The sequence below is a fragment of the Leucoraja erinacea genome, unplaced genomic scaffold (assembly GCF_028641065.1).
Source record: "Leucoraja erinacea ecotype New England unplaced genomic scaffold, Leri_hhj_1 Leri_84S, whole genome shotgun sequence".
Lineage (NCBI taxonomy): Eukaryota > Metazoa > Chordata > Chondrichthyes > Rajiformes > Rajidae > Leucoraja > Leucoraja erinaceus.
In genome coordinates this window covers 320,917-347,202 of record NW_026576784.1, presented here as the reverse complement: position 1 = coordinate 347,202, position 26,286 = coordinate 320,917, and the positions used below count along the sequence as shown (strand labels likewise).

Genomic DNA, 26,286 nt, shown 5'->3' with positions numbered 1-26,286 from the left:
ATGGAGACGCCGCCCGCCCGCCCCCGGGGCCGACCCACTTCCTGGTTACCGGCCGGACGCCCCGCCCCACTATGTGACGATTTCCGGCCAGTGACGCAACCACAACAACACAAGATGGCGGCGGCGGAGGGAGAGCGGCTGCGGCCCGGGACAGAGACTGAGACAGCGGCGGCGATCAGCGGGCTGTGGCCCGGGCCCGAGGTGGCGAGCAGCGGGCTGTGGCCCGGGGCAGAAGCAGGAGCAGCGGCGGCGAGTAGCGGGCTCGGGCCCGGGCCCGGGGCAGAAGCAGCGGCGGCAGCGGAGCGGCCGGGGGCAGATGGAGAGGCGGCGGCGGAGGGCGAGCGGCCGGGCCCCGGCGGACAGGCAGTGAGGCCCGGGGCGGAGGAGGAGGAAGCGGCGGAGGAGGAGGAGGGGGGGAGAGCGGCTTGGCCCCGGCGGAGAGGCGGCCGGCGGCCCGGGCCCCGAGGACAGCGGCGATCTACAGCGGGCGGAGGAACGGCTCGGCCGGATGCTGGCCCAGTGTGAGCCGGGGTTGCTGCTGCTGCAGCGGCTGCTGGTGTGGGAGCGGCCGGCGCACAGCGGCCTCATGCTGCTCGGCCTCAGCGGCGTCTTCTGGTAAAGTGGGGACCGGAGCAGCATCGTCCGCCCCGGCACCGTGTCCGCCTCCTCCCCGCAGCGCCAGTCCGCTCAGACCCCGCGCCCTCTGCACTCACTCGGCAGCCCCCGCATCGACCTCCGCCATCAGCTGGCGCCGTCTCCACAGTAACCCCCGGGGCTGAGAGACCATCCCCAACACTGTGTACAGTCCTGATCATAGAGACATACAACGTGGAAACAAGCACCGACCCAACTCGTAAATGCCCACCGAGATAGAGCTCTAGTGTCCAGTGGAGTCAAGGGATATGGGGAGAAGGCAGACACGGGTTATTGATAGGGGGCGATCAGCCATGAGCACAATGAATGGCGGTGCTGACTCGAAGGCCCGAATGGCCTCCTCCTATTTTCTATGTTTCTAAGATGTCTGTGCCATGTGCCCGTAGGTTGAAACCCTTCTAAACCTTTTCTAGGGATTAATGGGTCCCTTTCAGAATGGCAGGCATAGACATAGACGATAGGTGCAGGAGTAGGCCATTTGGCCCTTCGAGCCTGCACCGCCATTCAATATGATCATGGCTGATCATCCAACTCGGTATCCTGTACCTGCCTTGTCACCATACCCCCTGATCCCTTTAGTCACAAGGGCCACATCTAGCTCCCTCTTAAATACAGCCAATGAACTGGCCTCAACTACATTCTGTGGCAGAGAATTCCAGAGATTCACCACTCTCTGTGTGAAAAATGTTTTTCTCATCTCAGTCCTAAAAGATTTCCCCTTTATCCTTAAACTGTGACCCTTGTTCTGGACTTCCCCAACATCGGGTACAAGCATCCTGCATCTAGCCTGTCCAACCCCTTAAGAATTTTGTAAGTTTCTATAAGTGACTAGTGGGTCACCGCTAGGCTCGGTGCTGGGACCGCAGCTATTTAGAATATACATCAATGATTTGGATGAAGGGATTCAAAGTGACATTAGCAAATTTGCAGATGACACAAAGTTGGGTGGCAGTGTGAGGTGAGGAGGATGCTATGAGAATGCATGGCGACTTGGACAGGTTGGGGGAAAGGGCAGATGCATGGCAGTTTAATGTGGGTAAATGTGAGGTTATCCACTTTGGTGGCAAAAACAGGAAGGCGGATTACTATCAAAATGGTGTCAAGTTGGGGAAAAGGGGAAGTACAATAGTATCTGGGGGTCCTTGTACATCAGTCAATGAAAGTTAGCATGCAGGTACAGCAGGCAGTGAAGAACACGAATGACATGTTGGCCTTTATAACAAGAGGAGTTGAGTATAAGAGCAAAGAGGTCCTTCTGCAGTTGGATAGGGCCCTAGTGAGACCACATCTGGAGTATTGTGCAGTTTTGGTCCCTTAATTTGAGGAAGGACATTCTTGCTATTGAGGGAGTGCAGGGTAGGTTTACAAGGTTAATTCCCGGGATGGCGGGATTGTCATATGCTGAGAGAATGGAGCGGCTTGGCTAGTATGCTCTGGAGTTTAGAAGGATAAGAGGGGATCTTATTGAAACATATAAGATTATTAAGGGTTTGGACATGCTAGAGGCAAGAAACATGTTCCCGATGTTGGGGGAGTCCAGAACCAGGAGGCACTGTTTAAGAATAAAAGGGGTAAGCCATTTAGAACGGAGATGAGGAAACACTTTCACACAGAGTTGTGAGTCTGTGGAATTCTCTGCATCAGTGGGCGGTGGAGGCCGGTTCTCTGGATACTTTTAAGAGAGAGCTAGATAGGGCTCTTAAAGATAACGGAGTCAGGGGATGTGGGGAGAAGGCAGGAATGGGGTACTGATTGGGGATGATCAGCTATGATCACATTGAACAGCGGTGCTGGCTAGAATGGCCTACTCCTGCACTTATTGTCTATCCATGTAACTCTAAACGTTGTGATTATACCTGCCTCATAGAGTCTTGGAGTGATACAGCGTGGAAACAGACCCTTCGGCCCAACTTGCCCACACTAGCAAACATGTTCCAGCTACACTAATCCCACCTACTTTAGTTTGGTTCGTATCCGTCCAAACCCGTCCTATCTATGTACCTGTCTAACTGTTTCATCAATGCTGGGATAGTCCCAGCCTCAACTACCACCCCAGGCAACTTGTTCCATGCACCCACATATGATGAATGTTTGATGGCCTGTACTTGCTAGAGTTTAGAAGAACGGGGGGGTGGGGGTCATAGTCTTAGAATTATTTGCCACAGAAGGCTGTGGAGGCCAGGTTAATGGATATTTTTTAAGGCATAGTAGTTTTTTTTTATTAGTCTGGGTGTCAGTGGTTATGGCAAGAGAATAGGGTTAGGAGGGAGAGATAGATCAGCCATGATTGAATGGTGGAGTAGACTTGATGGGCCGAATAGCCTAATTCTGCTCCTATCACATATGACTTTATGACCCACCATTCTTTGTGTGAAAAAGCCTTAAACCCATGTCCTTTGGGCAAGAGACTCAGTACATCTACCCGGTCTATTTGTTTCATTACTTTATGCACCTCAATAAGATCACACCCCCATCTTCCTGCACTCCAAGGTACGGGGGCGGGCGGGCGACGTCTCCATGGCGAGCCCCAGCCTACTTGACGTCTCCCTATAGCTCAGACCCTCTAGCCCTGGCAACATCCTTGTAAATCTTCTCTACCCTTTCCAACATCTTTCCTGTAACACCGTGCCCAGAACTGAACACAATACTCTAAATGTGACCTCACTGACGTCTTGTACAACAGCGACTCGACCTTCAAGGAACCATGCACCTGTACTCCTAGATCCCTCTGCTCTACAACACTACCCAGAGGCTGACCATTCACTGTGTAGGTCCTGCCCACGTTAGACATCCCAAAATGCAACACCTCACACTTCTCTGTATTAAATTCCATCAACCATTCCTCACCCACCTGGCCAATCGATCCAGATCCTGCTGCACAAACATTTTCACTATCTGCAAAACCACCCACTTTTATATCATCTGCAAGTTTGCTAATAGAACATAGCAACATAGAAAAATAGGTGCAGGAGTAGGCCAATTGGCCCTTCGAACCAGCACCGCCATTCAATATGATCACGTCTGATCATCTAAAATCAGTACCCCGTTCCTGCTTTTTCCCTCATATCCCTCGATTCCGTTAGCCCTAAAAACTAAATCTAACTCTCTTGAAAACATCCAATGAATTGGCCTCCACTGCCTTCTGTGGCAGAAAATTCCACAGATTCACAACTCTCTGGGTAAAAAAAGTTTTCCACATTTCAGTCCTAAAAGGCCTATCCTTATTCTTGAATTGTGACCCCTGATTCTGGACTCCCCCAACATGGGGAACATTTTTCCTGCATCTAGCCAGTCCAATCCATTAAGAATTGTATATGCTTCCACCCTCTCGTCCTTCTATATTCCAGTGAATACAAGCCCAGTCCACCCATTCTTTCATCATGTCAGTCCCGCCATCCTGGGAATTAACCTGGTGAACCTCCTCTGCATTCCCTCAATAGCAGTAATGTCTTTCCTCAAATTAGGAGACCAAAATTGCACACAATACTCCAGGTGTGTTCTCACAAGGGCACTGTACACCTGCAGTAGGACCTCCTTGCTCCTATACTCAACTCCTCTCAGTCAAAATGCCGTTGGCATTCGTCACTACCTGTGGTACTTGCATGCTTACCTTCAGTGACTGATGTACAAGCACGCACAGGTCTTGTTGCATCTCCCCTTTTCCTAATCTGACACCATTCAGATAATAATCTGCCTCCCTGTTCTTGCCTCCAAAGTGGATAACCTCACATTAATCCACATTATACTGCATCTGCCATGCTTCTGCCCACTCGCCCAACCTGTCCAAGTCACCCTGCAGCCTCATAGCATTCTCCTTGCCACTCACATTGCCACCCAGCTTTGTATCATCTGCAAACTTAGAGATGTGGCCCTGTATGTTCTCATTCAAATCATTGATGTAGATGACAAACAGTAACGGGCCCAGCACCGAACCCTGAGGCACACCACTAGTCACAGGCCTCCAGTCCAAGAAGCAACCTTCCACCATGCTCTGCTTTCTTCCATGGAGCCAATTTTTTACCCATTCAGCCAACTCTCCTTGGACCCCATGCGATCTAACCTTCCAGTTCAGCCTACTATGCAGAATCTTGTCGAAAGCCTTACTGAAGGCCATGTATACAACATCTACAGTTCATCGACCTTTTTGGTCACGTCTTCAAAAAAAAACTCAATCAGATTTGTGAGACTCCCAAATACAAACCATGCTGACTATCCCTAATCAACCCTTGACCGTTTAAATTCCTGTATAACCTATCCCTCAGAATACCCTCTAGTAATTTTCCAACTACAGATGTTAAGCTCACCAGCCTATTTTTCCCTGCAGCCCTTGAATAGAGGCACTACATTTGCCACCCTCCAGTCTTCCGGCACCTCTCCTGTATTTAAGGACGACTCCTAAATTTCAATCAGGGCTCCCACAATTTCCTCTCTAGTTTCCCACAATGTCCTCAATGTCCACAAAACCAGCTGATGACGGAACTCTGGATGAAGGTTGGTGTTTTGGGTTGACACAGGGCCTCGACCCAAAACATTGATCACCCCTCCACCCCACAGATGTTCCTGCAGCAGTTTGTTTGGTTCAGGTACAAGCTGACCACTTTCCCACAAGCAGGAAAAGGTCGGAGAACCAAAGCCAGAGCTCCTTGAATGATGAGAAAGTTGGTGAATGTGATGAAATAAAAAAGCTAAATACTTCAAACAAGAATCAGGTTACAAGAAGTTGAGAAGTGAAGAAGAAACATGAAATGCAAATAAATCAACCAACATAAAGTAACGCTTGACATAAAGCAGAACTTCAAACCTCCTGCATCTGTGGTCCTGACCTAAAGCAGGACTGCAAACCTCCTGCATCTGTGGTCCTGATCTAAAGCATTGTTCACGCACACAGTCCACACACAGAACAACACAGAAACACGGCCCTGGGCCAAACATGATGCCAAAACCAAGACCAAGACCAAATCAGCCCGCACTATAATGCATATCCCTACATATCCATGTGTTTATCCAGAAGTCTCCTAAATGCCACTCCTGTATTTAAGGACGACTCCTAAATTTCAATCAGGGCTCCCGCAATTTCCTCTCTAGTTTCCCACAATGTCCTCAGATGTATCTGATCTGGCCCCGGAGATTTGTCTACCTCCTACACGTTAGTAATCCAGAACCTCTTCGACCACAACACAGACTGCTCTCAAGGCACTTCTATTGACGGGACAAAGTTCCTCCATCCTCAGTAAATACAGAGGAGAAATACTCCATCTCCTACGGCTCCACACAGAGGTGACTGCTTTGATTCTTAAGGGGCCCCACCCTCTCTGGTTACCCTTTTCCCCCTAATATATTCATAAGATCTCTTGAGATTGCCCTTAATGCTCCCTGCCAGAGCTATCTCCTGGCCCCCATTTGCCTTTCTGATTTCCTTTTTTACTTTGCTCCTTAGTTCCTGAAACTCATCCAGGGATACACTAGATCACAGCTGCCTATACCTGTCCCATGCATCCTTATTCTTGACCAATGCCTCTATTTCTGTCGCCAGCCAAGCTTCCTTGTGTTTGCCTGCCTTGCCCTTTGCCCTCAACTACCTCCTCTGGCAGTGTTCCATAGACCCACCAACCAGTGGGCATAGTTGCCCCTGAGGATCTTATTAAATGATTCCCCTCTCATCTTTAGTCTATGCTCTGATTATCCAACATATACATCCCCCTGGTGATGTAATGGATTCCTAAGGTGATCCGTCAGCCTCAGTGCACCAACTCTTGCATTTGATGTTATGACGGGTAAAAGCATACCTGCCAGGGCTTAGTCCCAGCACCAGTCATTCCTCCCTTCTGCTCCTATCTGGCAGAAGCTAGAAGACACACACCACCAGACTCGGGAACAGCTTCTTCCCCTCTGTTGTCAGGCTTCTGAACGGTCCTTCCATAAGCTAGGGTACTGTCCGATTCACCTCTACCCCATTGCGGACATTGGACTTTGTCTCTGGAACTGATGTGCTACAATGCTGAGAACTATATTCTTTCGCTTAATAGCAAGAATGTCCTTCCTCAAATGAGGGGACCAAAACTGCACACAATACTCCAGGTGGTCTCACTAGGGCTCTGTATACTAGTTATTGGAAGGATGGCATTCAGCTGTAAAAGATGTAGACAAGATTCACGTATAATCATTTTACTAGGACTGGTGCGCTTGAGTTATTAGGAGAGATTGCATAGGCCAGGGCTTTTTTATTTGTTCAATGTTGACTTGTTCAATGTAGACCAGATTGGACATAGAGGCAGTTTTTGCGCAGTACATCAGTTGACTTGACGGAAATGTATTTATGTATGGTATGTCTGATCTGTTTAAATAGCATGCAAAACAATGCTGTTAACTGTACGTTGGTATACATGATAATAAAACCCGCTAGTGTTGCCACTTTTAGGGAAGTATGTTCCTGTACTATAGACAATAGGTGCAGGAGTAAACCATTCGGCCCTTCGAGTCAGCACCGCCATTCAATGTGATCATGGCTGATCATCCACAATCAGTACCCCGTTCCTGCATTCTCCCCATATCCCCTGGCTCTGCTATCTTTAAGAGCCCTATCTAGCTCTCTCTTGAAAGCATCCAGAGAACCGGCCTCCACCGCCCTCTGAGGCAGAGAATTCCACAGACTCACAACTCTCTGGGTGAAAAGGTGTTTCCTCATCTTCGTTCTAAATGGCTTACTCCTTATTCTTAAACTGTGGCCCCTGGTTCTGGATTCACCCAACATCGGGAACATGTTTCCTGCCTCTAGCATGTCCAATCCCTTAATAATCTTATATGTTTCAATGAGATGCCCTCTCACCCTTCTAAATTCCAGATTATACAAGCCCAGCTGCTCCATTCTCTCAGAATATATGACAGTCCCGCCATCCCGGGAATTAACCTTGTAAGCCTACGCTGCACTCCCTCAATAGCAAGAATGTCCTTCCTCAAATTAGGGGACCAAAACTGCACACAATACTCCAGGTGTGGTCTCACTAGGGCTCTGTATACTAGTTATTGGAAGGATGGCATTCAGCTGTAAAAGATGTAGACAAGATTCACGAGCATTTTACTAGAACTGGTGCACTTGAGTTATTAGGAGAGATTGGATAGGCCAGGGCTTTTTTATTTGTTCAATGTTGACTTGTTCAATGTAGACCAGATTGGACATAGAGGCAGTTTTTGCGCAGTACATCTTTGACATGGGATAGCAGGGGAGTTCTTGCGGAGGGACGTTGGGGTCCAGTTCCCTGAAAGTGGCAAGGATGAAGAGCACAATCATGTTGGAGCTTTATAAGGCTTTGGCCAGGCCATGTTTAGATGATTTTGTGCAGTTCTAGTCACCCCATTGCAGGAAGGTTTATGAATGCTTTGGAGAGGGTGCAGCAGAGGTTTACCAGGATGCTGCCAGGGTTACAGGCTATTAGCTGTCATTGTCATAAGTTAACAATAGTGGGATAATTTTCTTTGGAATGTCAGGTTGAGTTGAGGCATGATAATAATATCTACAATTACAAGAAACATTGACAGGGTGGACAATCAAAACGTTTTTCCCCAGAGTGGAAATGTCAAAGACTGGAGGGTGAGAAGGGAATGGGAGACTGATGGGTGCAGAAACGTGGCTGGCAAGGGTGGTGATAGATATGATGGTGGCATTTGCCAGACTTGGATAAAGACACATGGGTGAACAGGGCATGGAGTGATGTGGATCACACACAGGCAAGGATGTTAGTTTAACTTGGCATTATGAATGGTGTTGGTATTCTGGGCCAGAGGGTCTGTTCCTGTGCTAAATTGTTCTATGAGGGGATGAATGGGGCCCTCCTGTTTTATCACATACTAAGTACTTAAATCTCAGTACTCCGCTGTAGAGAGGTGAGGCAGGTATTGGGTGTGGACTTGGCAGAGTTGGGGTGCAGGGGAATGGTGATGGTTAGATCTTCTTTCTATCAATCGATGCTGAACGATGCCTTTGTCAACAGGTTGTTTTCCTCCACTTCCCTGCGGCCGATCTTCCTCATCAGTTCATCTTTGTTGGGCATTTTGTTGCTGGATCGTTGGAAGAGTGGTGTGTTGGCCCGTGTCATGGGTAAGTCTCATATACCTGGTACATCATGGGTACGTCTGCACTTACGTCTGCACTGCACTCACATACCTGGTGCATCATGGGTACCAAAGATCCTATAGCGGGCAAGATAGTCCACTCGACGAAAAAGACACAGTACGGCCATGGGCAGATTCATGGGTCATTTTCGGCCCCATTTCCGTAACCGGCTTCCGTCTCCGCACCAAAGATCCCGTCGTAGCGGAGCAAAGATACTAGTGCGGAGACGGAAACCGGTTACGGAAACATCCTCGTAAAAATAAAAGTTATTTGGTAAAAATCGTCTCCTCATTTTCAGAATTATAATTTATTAACACAAACTGTTCCCCGGCAACGTTGATTACACTGCGAGTTGGGTTTCTGAAATGGATGAAAAAAAGGGCCATATTCTGCTCTGTTCCGTACTACACATCAGCTCATTGCATTTAGCAGGAGTGGTCTATCTTGCTATAGGATCTTTGATGGGTACGTCTCACATGCCTGGTGCATCATGGGTAAGTCTGCAGCACACTCGCATAACCAGTTGTACCCCTATTACTAAATACCCCAATACGCTGCCACCCCATCGGTCCTCACCCGCCCCTGTCTCTGTTGTTACCCTGGCTGTGCTCTGCAGTCTCTCTCTACCCAGACCCTGTACCCCATCCACCCCCTGCCCCACAATTAGTTACCCTCACTGTGTGCTCAAGGTGATCATCTTTGTCCGTTTTATCTCCGCAGTTCAACATCCAGTGGATGAAGACGTCAGGTACGTTCCCTCTGCACCAGCCGCAGACAAATGCAGATTGTGCAGCCCCAGGGCTGGGCAGAGGATGTGGTGGGAGGGGGAGTGGGTTGGTGAATCAGACAGGTATTGTCATTTTGGGAAGTATGGGTAGGATGTGTGTGTGGGTACAGTTTAACAGTAACAGGTGCAATGTGATGGGAATGGTAGACTTACAATGGAGGGGAGGGGAGCAGATTAGTGGGAGTTTCAGATGTACAAGAAACAGAAGTGTGGTGAGATTGCGTGATTTTAATTACCCATCAATGATTACAACAATGTTAAAGGAAGAGTTTCTAAACTGATGAGAGGTACAAAGAAGGTGATTACCCACAGTCTTTCCCCAGGATAGGGGAGTGTATTACTGGAGGGCAGAGGTTTAAGGTAAGAGTGGGAAAGATTTCTAGAGGCAACCTCTTCTAGGAGGGTGGTGGATATATGGAGTGAGCTGCCAGAGGAAGAAGTGGGTGCAAATAAAAGACATCTGTACAGGTACAATGAAGGGTTCAGCAGGAGATTGGCCAAATATAGGCAAATGGGGGTAGTTTAGATGGGGCATGGATGAGTCGGGCCAAAGGGCTTGTGACTCCAAGACACTACAGATGCTGGAACCTGGAGCACAAAACCAGCTGATGACGGAACTCTGGATGGAGGTTGTTGTTTTGGGTTGACACAGGGCCTCGACCCAAAACATTGATCACCCCTCCACCCCACAGATGTTCCTGCAGCAGTTTGTTTGGTTCAGGTACAAGCTGACCACTTTCCCACAAGCAAGAAAAGGTCGGAGAACCAAAGCCAGAGCTTCTTGAATAGAAACATAGAAACATAGAAATTAGGTGCAGGAGTAGGCCATTCGGCCCTTCGAGCCTGCACCACCATTCAATATGATCATGGCTGATCATCCAACTCAGTATCCCGTACCTGCCTTCTCTCCATACCCCCTGATCCCCTTAGCCACAAGGGCCACATCTAACTCCCTCTTAAATATAGCCAATGAAGTGGCCTCAAACTACCCTCTGTGGCAGAGAAAGTTCCAGAGATTCACCACTTTGAAAAGGAAAAATGCTGTGATGAAAAAAGTGAATCTTGCTGGAGGAACATCAGCTCGGTTTTGATGGATTTGGGGGAAGGATTTCCCCTTTATCCTTAAGCTGTGGACCCCTTGTCTGGACTTCCCTAACATCATCGGTATAAAGCAACCTTCCTTTCATTGCCCTAGCCTGTCCAACCCCTTAAGAATTTGACTGTAAGTTCTCTATAAGATCCCCTCTCAATCCACCAGGTCCGCAATTCTAAATGATGACAAAGTTGGGATACTGAATGTGATAGAAATAAAAAAAAACTAAATACTTCAAACAAGAATCGGGTTACAAGAAGCTGAGAAGTGAAGAAGAAACATGAAATGCAAATAAATCAACCAACATAAAGTAACGTTTGACCTAAAGCAGAACTTCAATCCTCCTGCATCTGTGGTCCTGACCTAAAGCAGAATTGCAAACCTCCTGCATCTGTGGTCCTGACCTAAAGCAGAATTGCAAACCTCCTGCATCTGTGGTCCTGATCTAAAGCAGAACTGCAAATCTCCTACATCTGTGGTCCTGACCTAAAGCATTGTTCATTATCAGTCCACACACAGAACAACACAGAAACACGGCCCTGGGCCAAATATGATGCCAAAACCAAGACCAAATCAGCCCGCACTATAATCCATATCCCTCCATTCCCTACATATCCATGTGTTTATCCAGAAGTCTCCTAAATGCCACTGCTGTATCTGCCTCCACAACCAATCCTGGCAGTGTCCTCCAGGAACATCGTGAAAGAAAAACTATTCAGGGGTGAAGCATCTGTGAAAAGGGAAATGCTGCCAGGAATAGATGAAATGAATCCAAAATACAAAGTGCTGGAGGAACAAAGCAGCTCAGGCAGCATCTGTGACAGGGATGAACCTCATGATGGATTTGGGGGAAGAAAGCTGGAAAAGTGGTTGGGACGGGACAAAGCCTGGCAAGTGATAGGTGGATACAGGTGTGAGGGAGCTTTTATTGGCAGATGGGTAGAGTTCAACATCATCAGTATAAAGCAACTTCCCTTTCAACTTTGCCCTTCTCACCTTAAAGCTTTGACCTCTAGTGTTTGACATTTCCATCCTGGGGAAAAACGATTCTGACTGTTTATAGTATCTTGAGACTTGGATACAGCACGGAAACAGGCCTTTCGACCCACCAGGTCCGCACCGTCAGCAATCGCCCTGTACACCAAGGGTTCCCAACCTGGATACTGGGGAGGAATTGCAATTTATAGAAGCTAACAGAGAAAACCCACATGGTCACATGGAGAATGTACAAACTCCATATAGACAGCAGCTGTAAACAGGATTGAGCCCGGGTCTCTGGCGCTGTGAGGCTACAACTTTACTGCTGCGCCACCATGCTAGCCCAAAACACTTGCACGCTTCTCAATTTCATGCACTTCTGTCAGTTCTCCCAGTGTTCCAGAGAAAACTATCCAAGTCTGTCCAATCTCCCGGTAGCTAATACTCCCTAATCCAGGCATCATTCTTTCCAAAGCCTCCATGTCCTTCCTGTTATGGGGTGAGCAGAACTGCACGTAAAACTCCACATGAAGACTAACTCCACAAACTCCACATGCAGACTAACCATAGTATTATATACAATAGACAATAGGTGCCGTAGTAGGCCATTCGGCCCTTCGAGCCAGCACCGCCATTCAATGTGATCATGGCTGATCATCCCCAATCAGTACCCCGTTCCTGCATTCTCCCCATATCCACTGACTGCTATTTTTAAGAGCCCTATCTAGCTCTCTCGAAAGCATCCAGAGAACCAGCCTCCACCGCCCTCTGAGGCAGAGAATTCCACAGACTCACCACTCTGTGAGAAAAAGTGTTTCCTCGTCTCCGTTCTAAATGGCTTACTCCTTACTCTTAAACTGTGGCCCCCCTGTTTCCCTGTTATTCTGGACTCCCCCCAAACTGGTACATCGGGAACCATGCAGTCTTTAAAATGTCTTCCATTGCATGTTTCCTGCATCCATTCAGTTTTAAATGTCTCATTTAGCCACGGTCATAATGCCGTCATTATTGGCAGTCAGTGCATTCTTTCTTTAAGTGCAGAACCATTGTTTCTGAACTAGCGTGTCCAAACCCATAACAATCTTATATGTTTCAATGAGATCCCCTCATCCGTGTACAAGCCCAGCCGCTCCATTTCTCAGCATACGACAGTCCCGCCATCCCGCGAATTAACCTTGTAAGCCTACGCTGCACTCCCTCAATAGCCAGAATGTCCTTCGTTAAATTAGGGGACCAAAACTGCACACAATACTCCAGGTGTGGTCTCACTAGAGCCCTGTACAACTGCAGAAGGACCTCTTTGCTCATGAAGCTCATGAAGCTGCAACATGACTCCCTGACTCTGATACTCAATGCTCCAACCAATGAAAGGTGGCATGCTGTCTGCCTTCCTTACTGCTCTATCTACTTGTGTTCTGGACTTAGATCACAAGATACCTCTGTACATCAATGTTGTTGGGGTCATGTCATTCATTGTATTTGCCCGTACATTTGTTTGGATTAAAACTACAATTTCTGCAGCTGATCTATATCCCGCTGTATAGTTTTGACTACCTTCCTCTCAGTCTGTGACCCCAGCAATATCTGTGTCACTGCAAACTTACTGACCAACCTGTCCACATTTACATCGTGTTACTAACCAACCCATCCATGTTGCCTGACCTGATGAGTCAAAATTGCAGTGTCTGCAGTTACTTGTGTCTCCATCTTCTCTTCAATAATAACCAGATAACCCAAAGATGCAGAGTTGCAGCAGAGAAGGTGAAGGTGTTTGCTTGGAGGAGCTAGACAAGGTTTTGTCTTCTTGAGTATTTAGTCTTTGTCAAAATACCTGTTGTGGAGATGCTGGAGGTGATCTATTGGACAGGAAATATTGGAGAGGCTGAGGATAATTTATCTGCTCCAATTACCCAGGGATGTGCGATGGCAACTCTCATCTTCTGGTCATATACATTGGTGGAAGGATGTCTGAGGATTGACAATCCTTATTCAAGGAGCTGCATACCTCATAATCAATTTAATATTAGAATAATCAGGTAGTTGGGGAGACTTGAAATAAAATAACAATGTATGCAAGAGGCAAACTGTGGCCTAGCTTGAATTTGTTGTTGAAGTAACAAAGATGTTGACAGAGATGCAGAGAAAGTTGGCCATGAAGGTTTTATGAATCGTTTGGCAAAGCTTTTCGTTAAGGAGGTTATTAAAATGGAGTCTCATGGGCTAGGAGTGTGGGCTTGGATAGTCAGTCGTATAGTATAGAAACAGGCCCGCCAGTCCACCCCGACCATGCCAAACCAGCAAGCGCTTATCTACACTAATCCCATTTACCAGCTTGTTCTCACCATTCCATGCACTAATCTGGACACTTGTAAAATTACCTGCCTCCATCGTCCCCTCCGGCAGTACGATCCAGACTCCATCTGTTGAAAAAATCCTTCTCCGCCCCCCACTGAACCTCTTACTTTTCAGCCCAATGTTGTATGGGGAAAATGTTTCCTGTTAACAAATCTATCTACATCACTCAGTTGTTCATGCCTGTGTGAGTCTCCTCTCCTCCATGGAAAACAAATGCAATCTAATGCATCTCTTTTACAAATGCAATCATATCCTTCCCACAGTGCAGGGACCAGAACTACACACACTACTCTATCCATGTCCTGGGCAGTGCTGGCCACTCAAGCTCTGGGCTCATTCATAGATGTTGCTAAAGACTAGAGCTCATTCAGACCAGAGTACTTGGTGTGAAGATGTGGCCCAGGGGAGGGATAATGGTGGGTGGGAGACGCCACTGCTTGTGTAGTAGTGAGCGGGAGGACACTGCTGTGTAGTAGTAAGCGGGAGAGACCACTGCTGTGTAGTAGTGAGCGGGAGAGACCACTGCTTGTGTAGTAGTGAGCGGGAGAGACCACTGCTGTGTAGTAGTGGGGAGGCTGAGGGATTTCTGCTTTGAGATTCTGCCTGCACCCAGTAGGGATTAACGGGTCCCTTTCAGAATGGCAGGCAGTGACTAGTGGGGTACCACAAGGCTCGGTGCTGGGACCAGCAGTGACTAGTGGGGTACCGCAAGGCTCAGTGCTGGAACCGCAGCTATATTTACAACATACATCAATGATTTGAATGAAGGGATTCAAAGTAACATTAGCAAATGTGCAGATGACACAAAGCTGGGTGGCAGTGTGAACTGTGAGGAGGATGCAGGGTGACTTGGACAGGTCGGGTGAGTGGGCAGATGCATGGTAGATGCAGTTTAATGCGGATAAATGTGAGTTTATCCACTTGGTGGCAAGAACAAGAAGGCAGATTATTATCTGTATGGTCTCAAGTTAGGAAAAGAGGAAGTACAACAGGATCTGGGGGGTCCTTGTTTATCAGTCACTGAAAGCATGCAGGTACAGCAGGCAGTGAAGAAAGCTAATGGCATGTAGGCCTTCATTGCGAGAGGATTTGAGTTTAGGAACAAGGAGGTCCTTCTGCAGTTATACAGGGCCCTAGTGAGACCTCACCTGGAGTATTGTGTGCAGTTTTGGTCTCAAAACTTTAGGAAGGACATTCTTACTATTGAGGGAGTGCAGCGTAGGTTTACAAGTATATTCCCGCAATGGCGGGACTGTCATATGCTGAGAGAATGGATCGACTGGGCTTGTATTCACTGGAATTTAGAAGTATGAGAGGGGATCTTATCGAAACATGAAATTCTTAGAGGATTGGACAGGCTAGATGCATGAAAAATGTTCCCGATGTTGGGGGAGTCCAGAACCAGGGGCCACAGTTTAAGAATAAAGGGTAGGCCATTTAAGACTGAGATGAGGAAAAATCTTTTTCACCCAGATGGTTGTGAATCTGGGATTCTGCTGCAGAAGGCCCTTGTTTCCATGTGCAGTGGTTTCTGATGTGACACTGTGGTAATGACCAGTTAGGTGGCCTGACTCTCCGAGGTGCTTCCTCCAATAAAATGCTTCCAGCCAAGTAGTGCCGTCACAGGTTTGAGGTTAGTGTCTGGGCCGGATGACTGGATCACTGTAGTGTACAAATAACAGGTCCTGAAGATTCCCTGCTCTGCAGTGTGCACTGGTCTTCACAAAGGTCACACAGCCCCAGGACATGCCAACGGGTGGTCTCCTGAACCCCCCATCTAAATGCTGTGTGAATGTGTGGCCACTGCTTGCTGCAATCACCACCTCCCTGTACAGTACAGTCATCCACATTGCCACCTCAGTCCTGCCTGCACTGTAGATTAATCTGTTGCTTCTCTCTTTGCATCCAGTGATGGGAGTTCCACACGGCCTCGTCTGCTCCGACTGCCAGACCTTTGCCACTGTCTCGCAGAGAGCTGGGTGGCCTTTCACCTCTACTTGAAGGAAGTGCTGGAGTACAAGAGGCAGAACCCGGGCAAGGTGGGTCATGCTACCAAGAAGGTGTGCACGTGCGTGCGTAAGTGTGCGCGCGTAAGTGTTTGCCTACGTGTGCGTGTGCGAACATCTGTGTGTGCGTGCGTACGTGTGCTCACGTGTGCGTGCGTGTATGCGGGCGTACGTGTGCGTACGTACATGTGTGCACGTCCGTACGTGTGCGTACATGTGTGTGCTTGCCCGTGTACGTGCGTGCATATGTGTGTGTGCGTGCATATGTGTACGCGTTTGCGTGCGTACGTGTGTGTGCGCGCGTGTTCGTGTGCGTACGTGTGCTGGCGCGTGTGTGCGTGCACGTACAAGTGTGCGTACGTGTGTGTGCGCGTACATGTGCTTGCGTACATGCGCATGTGTACGCGCGTGCGTGCATACGTGTGTGTGCTCGTGTCAGATGTGACGGGACGGAGTGGCGTTGCAGGCTGAACTACACAAGCAGCGAGTGAGGAGGGTGGGAGTTCTCCTCACTGCATGGACCCCTGCCTTGTGGGTTTGTGATTGGCAGCTTGGTGCCTTGTCGTCACTGACTTTGCATCCTCTGCCCATTTTCTCAGTTCTGTCTGAAGATGTGCATTGGCTGTTCAGCAACGGCTGCGATCGGACACTATATTCCTGGAATCATGATATCCTACATCTTCAGTGAGTATGTTTATCCCAAGGGAATATCCATATTGTAGAGCTAGACAAGCCAGGCTGGGAATTACAATAATCCCATCATTGTAGCAAAACTGGGTAGCAGCTGGCTATTACCTCCCCCAGCAAGACAGCAGCATTGCACGCTGGTGTGAACAGCTGGAGCCTGTTCTGCTGCAGACGCCAGGGTCAGAGCCGTGTGCTCCAGGGGTCCGTGTGCTCCAGGGGTCGGGGTCAGGGTCAGAGCCGTGTGCTCCAGGGGTCAGGGTCAGAGCCGTGTGCTCCAGGGGTCAGGGTCAGAGCCGTGTGCTCCAGGGGTCAGTGTCAGAGCCGTGTATCCCCAGGGTGGTGGTCCCCTCTCACTGTGTGGAACAGGGGCGGGGTATTCAGAGCCGTCTCTAACTAGGGGACGATGGGGCAGTGTCAGTAGATGTTGTCTACAGGGGTCAGTGTCAGAGCCGTGTGCTCCAGGGGTCGGGGTCAGAAGCTCAGACTATGTGGGGTCCAGGGTGAGCAGGGCAGAGCCGTGTGCTGATCGGGGAGGGTTAGGGTCAGTTTGGAGCCCTGTGCTCCAGGGGTGGGCCGTGGGTCAGTGCCGTGTGCACTCAAGGGTACTTGGTCAGAATCAGGCCGTGTTGTTCCACATGGGGTCGGGGTCAGGGTCAGAAGTCGTGTGTGGTCCAGGGTGAAGTGGGTCACTGGGTCAGAGCCGTGTGCTCCAGGGGTCGGGGTCAGGGTCAATGGCTCCAGGGGAGAATATTCAGAGCCGTGTGCTAGAGGAACAGGTAGGGGTCAGGAAGGTGAGTCGCTGGGCTCCAGGGGCCATCAGTCAGAGCCGTGTGCTTCAGGGTCCGGGGTCAGAGCCGTGTGCTTCAGGGGTCAGGAGTCGGGGTCAGAGCCGTGTGCTCCAGGGGTCAGGGTCAGAGCCGTGAAAAGCTCCAGGGCGTGATGGTCAGCTGTGTGGTCCAGGACCAGGTTTAGAGCCGTGTGCTCCAGGGAGTTTTCAGTTTCAGTCCGGTTCCCGGTGCAGAGCCATGTGCTCCAGGGGTCAGGGTCACATGATCAGGGTCGTGTGCTCCAGGGGTCAGGATCATGATGAGGTGTAACGTTAGGGGGTCAGGGTCAGGGTCAGAATCAAGAATGTGCTCCAGGGACATCAAAGAGGTAGCCGTGTGCAGCAGGGGTCAGGGTCAGGGTCAGAGCCGTGTGCTCCAGGGGTCAGGGTCAGAGCCGTGTGGTCCAGGGGGCAGGGTCAGAGCCGTGACCCCCGAGGGGTCGGGGTCAGGGTCAGAGCCATGTGCTCCAGGGGTCAGGGTCAGTGTCAGAGCCGTGTGCTCCAGGGGTCGGGGTCAGATCTCAGAGACGTGTGCTCCAGGGGTCAGGGTCAGAGCCGTGTGCTCCAGGGGTCAGGTCAGAGGATCGTGGAGCTCCAGGGGTCAGGGTCAGGGTCAGAGCCGTGTGCTCCAGGGGTCAGGGTCAGAGCCCGTGTGCTCCAGGGGTCAGGGTCAGAGCCGTGTGCTCCAGGGGTCGGGGTCAGGGTCAGAGCCGTGTGCTCCAGGGGTCGGGGTCAGAGCCGTGTGCTCCAAGGGTCGGGGTCAGGTGTCGGACAGGTCACGGCCAGGTGCTCCAGGGCAGGTGTCAGAGACAGGTGCTCGGACAGGTGCTCAGGGTCAGGGTCAGAGCCGTGTGCTCCAGGGGTCAGGGTCAGAGCTCGGGCAGGTACACGGGTCAGGGTCAGAGGGCAGGTGCACGGACAGGTCGGGGGCAGGGTCAGAGACAGGTACTCGGGGCCGGGGCATGGACAGAGCCGTGTGGTCCAGGGGCAGGGTCAGAGACCGGTGCTCGGGGGTCAGGTCAGGTGCCGTGTGCTCCAGGGGCCGGGGTCAGAGCCGTGTGCTCCAGGGGTCAGGGTCAGAGCAGTGTGCTCCAGGGCAGGTCACGGTCAGGTACAGGGCCGTGTGCACGGGCAGGTGCAGGGGACAGGTACAGGGTCAGAGCCGGACAGTGCTCCAGGGGTCAGGGTCAGAGCCGTGTGCTCCAGGGGTCGGGGTCAGAGCCGTGTGCTCCAGGGGTCGGGGTCAGAGCCGTGTGCTCCAGGGGCTGGTGGCAATAATATATATCCCCACCACACTGTGGTATCGGCCCCTCTCACTGCACGGAACAGAGGCCGGGTATTCAGGCAATCTCTAACTAAGAGGACTGATGGGGGCAGTGTAGTAGATGTTGTCTACATGGACTTTAGCAAAGCCTTTGAACAGGTCCTGCATGGTAAGCTAGCCTAGAAGCTTAGACTATGTGGGGTCCAGAGTGAGCTGGGCAGTTTGGAGTGTTGATAGGGGAGGGTTATTTTCAGTTTGGAGGCCTGTGACCAGTGGTGTGTCGTGGGATCAGTGCCGAGTCCACTCTTGTTTGTACTTGATTTGAATGGCGGTGTTGTTCACATGGTGGGTAACTTTATGGATGACCCAAGTCAGTGTGTGGTGCAGAGTGAAGTGGGTTACTGTGACAACAAGTGTAAACGGGGCAGGACATACAAAGTCAATGGCAGGTTGTGGAGAATATTGAGCGGAGAGTGCTAGAGGAACATGAAGGTGATGAGCTGGGCTTGGCTCCATCAGTCAGGGCAGTGTGCAGGATTGGATGTCATCTTGGTTCTACACGTCATTGTTGAGATGACACAGAGTATTTTTCGTAGTTCTGTTTGCCCAACTATTGGAAGGAAGTCATTCAGCTGAAAAGATTCACATGGACGTCACTGGAATTGGTAGGCGTGAGTTTTCAGTTTCAGTCTAGTTTATTGTCCCGTGTGCCGAGGTACAGTGAAAAGCTTTTGTTGCGTGCTAACCAGTCAGCGGAAAGACAATACATGATTACAATCAATCGATTTACATTGTACAGATACATGATGAGGGAATAACGTTTAGTGCAAGGTAAAGCCAGCAGAGTCCAATCAAGAATAGTCCGAGGGACGTCAAAGAGGTAGATAGTATCGGGAGTCAAAGTAAGGACAGATCTGAAAGACGTGTAAAAAGATCATAGTTTTGGGAGAACGTGGGAAGGTCATGTCTCTTGTCACTGGATCATAGGAGCTGAAGGGTGGCCGTGTAAGGATATAACATCATGAGGGGAGAAGAAGAAAGTGGAAGACACTTGGACAGGTACACGGACAGGTGCACCGGACAGGTGTGCGGACAGGTGCACCAGACAGGTACGCGGGCAGGTACACGGACAGGTGCGCGGGCAGGTACACGGACAGGTGCTCGGGCAGGTACACGGGCAGGTACACGGGCAGGTGCACGGACAGGTGCTCGGGCAGGTACACGGACAGGTGCTCGGGCAGGTACACGGACAGGTACACGGGCAGGTACACGGACAGGTGTGCGGACAGGTGCTCGGGCAGGTACACGGGCAGGTGCAGGTACACGGACAGGTGCGCGGGCAGGTGCACGGGCAGGTGCTCGGGCAGGTACACGGGCAGGTACACGGACAGGTACACAGGTGCTCAGGTGCTCGGACAGGTGCACGGGCAGGTACACGGACAGGTGGGCGGGCAGGTACACGGGCAGGTACACGGACAGGTGCAGTGGGAAATGGGCCACACTCGGGCAAATGGGACGAGCTCAGATAGACATCTGGTCAGTGTGGACAGTTTGCGTGACTGACCGATCAAACAGGACAACCAGGCATTGGCTGGGATGGGGGGGAAGATCCAGGCTGTGGGTGGGGATTGTTCAAATGTCATTCTCTGATTCTCTGCTGTTTGTTGCAGTCCTGAGTCTGCTGCTGTGGCCCCTGGTGGTTTATCACGAGCTCATTCAGAGGATGTACACGGGTTTGGAACCTGTGTTAATGAAACTGGACTACAGCATGAAAGGCAGCACTGAGCACCGTCAGAGAGACAGGAAGAGTAAGTCATGCTCGCCCTTCACAGTTAATGTACGACTGAGCCTCGTGAAACGTGCCGCATCTTGTGGCTAAAAGTGGTGCTGACACTATCCTGGAGCCTTGCTTGCTGCCACAGAATCTCCTGCCTCTACCCCCAACTAACGGGCCTCCTGTCACTATTGCTCTGCCCCTCTCCACCCTTCTACCACACTGCCCCCCAGAGTCAGACTCCATGCCACTGCTGTCCCCAGACCAGACATGCCACCAACAGTGTCCCGAGGATCATATCTATACCCCGCTGTGTAGAAAGGAACTGCAGATGCTCGTATATCAAAGATCGACAAAATGCTGGAGTAACTCAGTGGGTCAGGCAGCTTTTCTGGAGAAAAAGGATGAGTCCATACTATCTCTTCATTCACAGTCCCATTACAGCCGTATAGTAATCAGGCACGGAAACTGGACATTCAGCCCAACTTGCCCACGCAGACAAAGATGCCCCATCTACACTAGTCATATCTGCCTGCATTTGGCCCATAACCATCTAAACCTTTCCAAATATCTCAAATGTTCTAGTACCTGCCTCAACTATCCCCTCTGGCAGCTTGTTCTATACACCCATCACTCTGTGTGGAAAAAGTTGCCCCTCAGATTACCTCTCACCTTAACCCTGTATCCTCTAGTTCTTGATTCCACTACTTTGGGGGTAAAGACCGTCCTGTGCTCAAGGAATAATGTCCTGGCCTCTCGAGCTCTGGCTCTTGTTCCAGCAACATCCTCACAAATCTTCAACTTAAAACATCCTTGCTTTATCAGGGTGCTTTCCCATAACAATCTCCTTCACACCCTGCACCCTCATCTCACCACTGTTAGTCTGTGTATCATTTGTCCAGTTTTTCACCATTTATTTTCACCTTGTTCCTCACCCATGCTCTAACGCCGTTTCTGCTCTCCCCACACGGCTCCAGATCTCATGTCCAGGACTGTAGATGCTAGTTTACACGGGAGATAGACAGTTTAGTTGCTAATCTCAAGGACTTTGTTGCTGTTTGTGGTTTGTGTGTTTCAGAGAAGTTGCTGGTGAAAGCGGAGAGTTGTGATGAGCCGACGGCTGAGACGGAGAGCGAGAGTGAGGCCGAACTTTCCTGCTTCAACCCCAAGGTATTGGTCTGCTCACAGGTTCCGCAGCCTGCAGTGCAGCACTGGATGCGCACAGATCTGTGGCACTCTTGCAGCCGTGGATGCGCACAGATCTGTGGCACTCCTGCAGCTCTGGACACGCAAAGATCTGTGGCACTCATGCATCCGGGGATGCTCACAGATATGTGGCACTCATGCAGCTGTGGATGCGCACAGATCTGTGGCACTCATGCAGCTGTGGATGCGCACAGATCTGTGGCACTCGTGCAGCCGTGGATGCAGAGATCTGTGGCACTCATGCAGCTGTGGATGCTCATAGATATGTGGCACTCATGCAGCTGTGGATGCAGAGATCTGTGACACTCATGCAGCCGTGGATGCAGAGATCTGTGGCACTCATGCAGCCGTGGATGCTCACAGATTTGTGGCCGTCATGCATAGAAACATAGAAACATATAAATTAGGTACAGGAGTAGAGGCCATTCGGCCCTTCGAGCCTGCACCGCCATTCAATATGATCATGGCTGATCATCCAACTCAGTATCCCGTACCTGCCTTCTCTCCATACCCCCTGATCCCCTTAGCCACAAGGACCACATCTAACTCCCTCTTAAATATAGCCAATGAACTGTGCCTCAACTACCCTCTGTGGCAGAGAGTTCCAGAGATGCAGCTGTGGATGCGCACAGATCTGTGGCACTCATGCAGCTACTTATTTACATCATCACCACAACATTCTCGTTAATTAGCAGCAATGATTGTGCTGAATTAACCTTTAACCTCAAGGTTAGCAATCTCTGCCCTGATGCTAGATTTCACCATTTATTGGGAATTGCTTTTTGGAACTGGTAAGATTTAGTATGAAACATAGACAATAGGTGCAGGAGTAGGCCACTCGGCCCTTCTAACCAGCGCCGCCATTCAATATGATCATGGCTAATCATCTCAAATCAGTACCCCGTTCCGGCTTTCTCCCCATATCCCTTGATTCCTTTAACCCTAAGAGCTAAATCTAACTCTCTCTTGGAGACATCCAGTGAATCGGCCTCCACTGCCTTCTGTGGCAGAGAATTCCACAGATTCACAACTCTCTAGGTGAAAAAAGTTTTTCCTCAACTCGGTCCTAAATGGCTGACCCCTTATTCTTAACCTGGTACTGGACTCCCCCAACATCGGGAACATGTTTCCTGCATCTAGCCTGTCCAATCCTTTAAGAATTTTTAATGTTTCAATAAGACTCCCTCTCATCCTAAATTCCAGTGAATATAAGCCAAATCGATCCATTCTTTCATCGTATGTCAGTCCCACCATCCCGGGAATTAACCTGGTGAACCTACGCTGCACTCCCTCAATAGCAAGAATGGCAGGAGAAAGGTATGGGATGTGATGATGGGGGTATTGGAGTGAAGGTTTGTATTGGTGGCCCTGTGGGCAGTGCTGTGCCTGCTGTGTGATTGCTGGTGTGTGATGGACACTCATGTTGATAAGTGACGGGAGCAGAACCAGGCCATTCGGCCCATCAAGTTGACTCTGCCATTCAATCATGGCTGATCTATCTATCTCCCCCCCTCTCCCCCTCTCTCTCTCTTCCCCCCCCCCCCCCCCCCCCCGCCCGCCCTGATGCTTACAGGTGGATGTCAGGACGACAGCTCTGGCCTTTGCGATCACGGACTCTGAGTTATCAGATGAGGAGGCTTCCATCCTGGAGAGCGGGGGATTCACCGTGTCGCGAGGAACAACGCCGCAGCTTTCTGATGTGTCAGAAGGTAAGGCGGGGTCCGGACATTTACACAACCTCTGCCCATCAAGACAGCTCCCCCACCCACCCAGCACCCCAGTCTGACACACTGCTCCGTCCAAGGACAGCCCAACGTTACCATCTCATTCTCTGTGGGAACGCCCTCATACTGCAGTCAACCGCGTTCAACATTCACCACCCCCTCTCATCACCAAAACAGGAAAGGATTCTCACAACCCAACCATATAAACACTGGAGAAGGGTCTGGACAGGAAACGTCGCCCACTCCTTCTCTCCAGAGATGCTGCCTGTCTCGCTGAGTTACAACAGCATGTTGTCTCCATGGTGTAAACCAGCATCCTTTGTGGACCTGTGTGTGTGTGTGGGCCTGTGTGTGTCTGTTTGGGCCTGTGTGTGCGTGTGTGCCCGTGGGCCTGTGTGCGTGTGGGTGTGTGTGTGTGGGGGTGTGTGTGGGTGTGGGTGTATGTGTGTGTGGTTGTGCATGTGTGTTTGTGTGTGTGTACGTATGTGTGTGCAGGTTTGTGTGTGTGTGCCTGTGCGTGTGTGTGTGCGTGTGGGGGACCTGTGCGTGTGTGTGTGGGGTCTGTGCGTGTGGGCCTGTGTGTGTGTGGGCCTGTGTGTGTGGGCCTGTGCGTGTGTGTGTGTGGTGGGCCTGTGTGTGTGTGTGGCCTGTGTGTGTGCTGTGTGTGTGTGGGCCTGTGCCCGTGTGTGTGTGTGTGTGTGTGCCGTGTGTGTGTGTGTGTGGGGGACCTGTGCGTGTGTGTGTGCGCGGGTGGGCCTGTGCACGCGTGGGCCTTTGTGCACGTGGGCCTGTGTGTGCGTGGGGGCCTTGTGTGTGTCTGTTTGGGCCTGTGTGTGTGTGTGTGTCCGTGGGCCTGTGTGTGGGGCCTGTGTGCATGCGGGGGCCTGTGTGCGTGTGGGTGTGTGTGTGTGTGCGTGCGGGGACCTGTGTGCGTGTGTGTGTGTGCGTGCGGGGGCCTGTGCGCGGGTGGGCCTGTGTGTGCGTGGGGGCCCGTGCGCGCGGGGGCCTGTGTGTGTGCGCGTGGGGACCTGTGTGTGTGCCCGTGGACCTGTGTGTGGGGCCTGTGTGTGTGTGTGGGCCTGTGTGCGTGTGGGCCTGTGCGTGTGCGTGTGTGTGTGCATGCGTGCATGCATGTGTGCGCGCGGACCTGTGTGTGTGCGTACAAGATACATTTATTCGTCACATGTGCCAGATGGCACTGTGAAATGAAATCCCCATACAGCCATACAATAATAATAAAGGACACAGCACACGATAGAATTTAACATAAAACATCCACACACAGCAGAATCAGAGTTTTCCCACTGTGTGGGAAGGCACCAAAGTCAGTGTGCGCACGCGTGTGCACTTGGGGGCCTGTGTGTGTGCGCGCGCGTGGGGGCCTGTGTGTGTGGGCCTGTGTGTGCGTGTGTGTGTGTTTGGGGTCCTGTGTGTGCGCGTGTGTTTTAGGAGCCTGTTTGTGTGTGTGTGCTTGGGGGCCTGTGTGTGTGTTTGGGGGGCCTGTGTGTGTGTGTGTGTGTTTAGGAGCCTGTTTGTGTGTGTGTGTGTTTGGGGGCCTGTGTGTGTGTTTGGGGTCCTGTGTGTGGGCGTGTGTTTAGGGGCCTGTTTGTGTGTGTGTGCTTGGAGGCCTGTGTGTGTGTGTGTTTGGGGTCCTTGTGTGTGTGTGTGTGTGTGTGTGTGTGTGTGTGTGTGTGTGGGGGTTGTGTGTGTGTGTGTGTTGTGGTGTGTTTGGGGGCCTGTGTGTGTGTGTGTGTGTGTGTGGTCCTGTGTGTGTGTTTGGGGGCCTGTGTGTGTGTGTGTGTGTGTGTTGTGTGCGAGGCCTGTGTGTGTTTGTGTCTGTGTGTATGTGGGTGTCCATGTGTGTGTGTGTGTGTGTGTGTGTGTGTGTGTGTGTGTGGGTGTGTGTGTGTGTGTGTAGGTGTGTGTGCGTGTGTGTGTGTGTGTGTGTGTGTGTGTGTGTGTGTGTGTGTGTGGGGGTGTGTGTGTGTGTGTGTTTGGGGGCCTGTGTGTGTGGGGTCCTGTGTGTGTGTGGGGGCGTGTGTGTGTGTGTGTGGGCCTGGGTGTGTGGGTCGCTGGGGCTCCAGCTTTCACCCTGCTTGTGTTTCCAGACCTGGAGCGCCAGAGTATCCACAGTGAACCAGAGGAGGCCTTTGCCAGGGACCTGGCTGAGTTTCCATCGGTGGAAGAGCTGTCTGGTGACGGGAGCCCGTCTCACGGCATTGCCCGACTTGCGGCTCGAGACTCGCCCTTCTTCACCGACGCCCTCACCTCCCCCCTGCACTTTGTGAACTCGCACTTCAATGGGAGCCAGGCCCGGAGGAGCCAGCCCTCAACGCTGGGCTCCGCTCTACACGGCTTCAGTGAGGAGATGGTGGCCTCTGCCCTCAGCACTGTAGTACAGAACACGCTGACCTCCTTTCTGTCCGGCCATCTGACCGACGGCCATACACACAGCTCCGAGCTGCTGCCCGCCCAGCCAGACCAGAGCCTGCACCTCCAAACAGCGGCTGCAGGGCTGGGGCTGGGACTCGGCTCAGAGCCACCTCTACACGAAGAGCTGGATGACTTTGAGCTACTCGACCAGGGCGAGCTGGAGCAGATGGACACAGAGCTGGGCCTGGAGGAGGGGGGCCGACTGGGGAGTGGGCAAGCCGGCCCCTCACAGCCCACGCCGACCGGACCACAGGATGACAGCTAGTGACACTGACCGCCCGCGCTCTGGTCATAGCGTGGCATGGAGCCCAGCATGTGGTCCCAGCCCCGCCCTCAATGTAGCCCCGCCCCCAACTGTAGCCCCGCCCATCCCTGTAGCCCCGCCCCCT

At 51.1% G+C, this 26,286-nt stretch overlaps 1 protein-coding gene across 1 annotated transcript; it reads left to right on the top strand.

Annotated features, from left to right (window-relative positions):
- On the top strand, positions 1 to 26,286 carry retreg2 (reticulophagy regulator family member 2). The gene is given in 10 exon segments (XM_055631653.1): positions 1 to 404; positions 406 to 615; positions 8,643 to 8,749; positions 9,485 to 9,512; positions 15,887 to 16,016; positions 16,583 to 16,667; positions 20,431 to 20,568; positions 21,613 to 21,704; positions 23,314 to 23,449; positions 25,573 to 26,286. Coding segments are annotated over 10 exon segments (1,920 nt in total). The 3' UTR covers positions 26,163 to 26,286.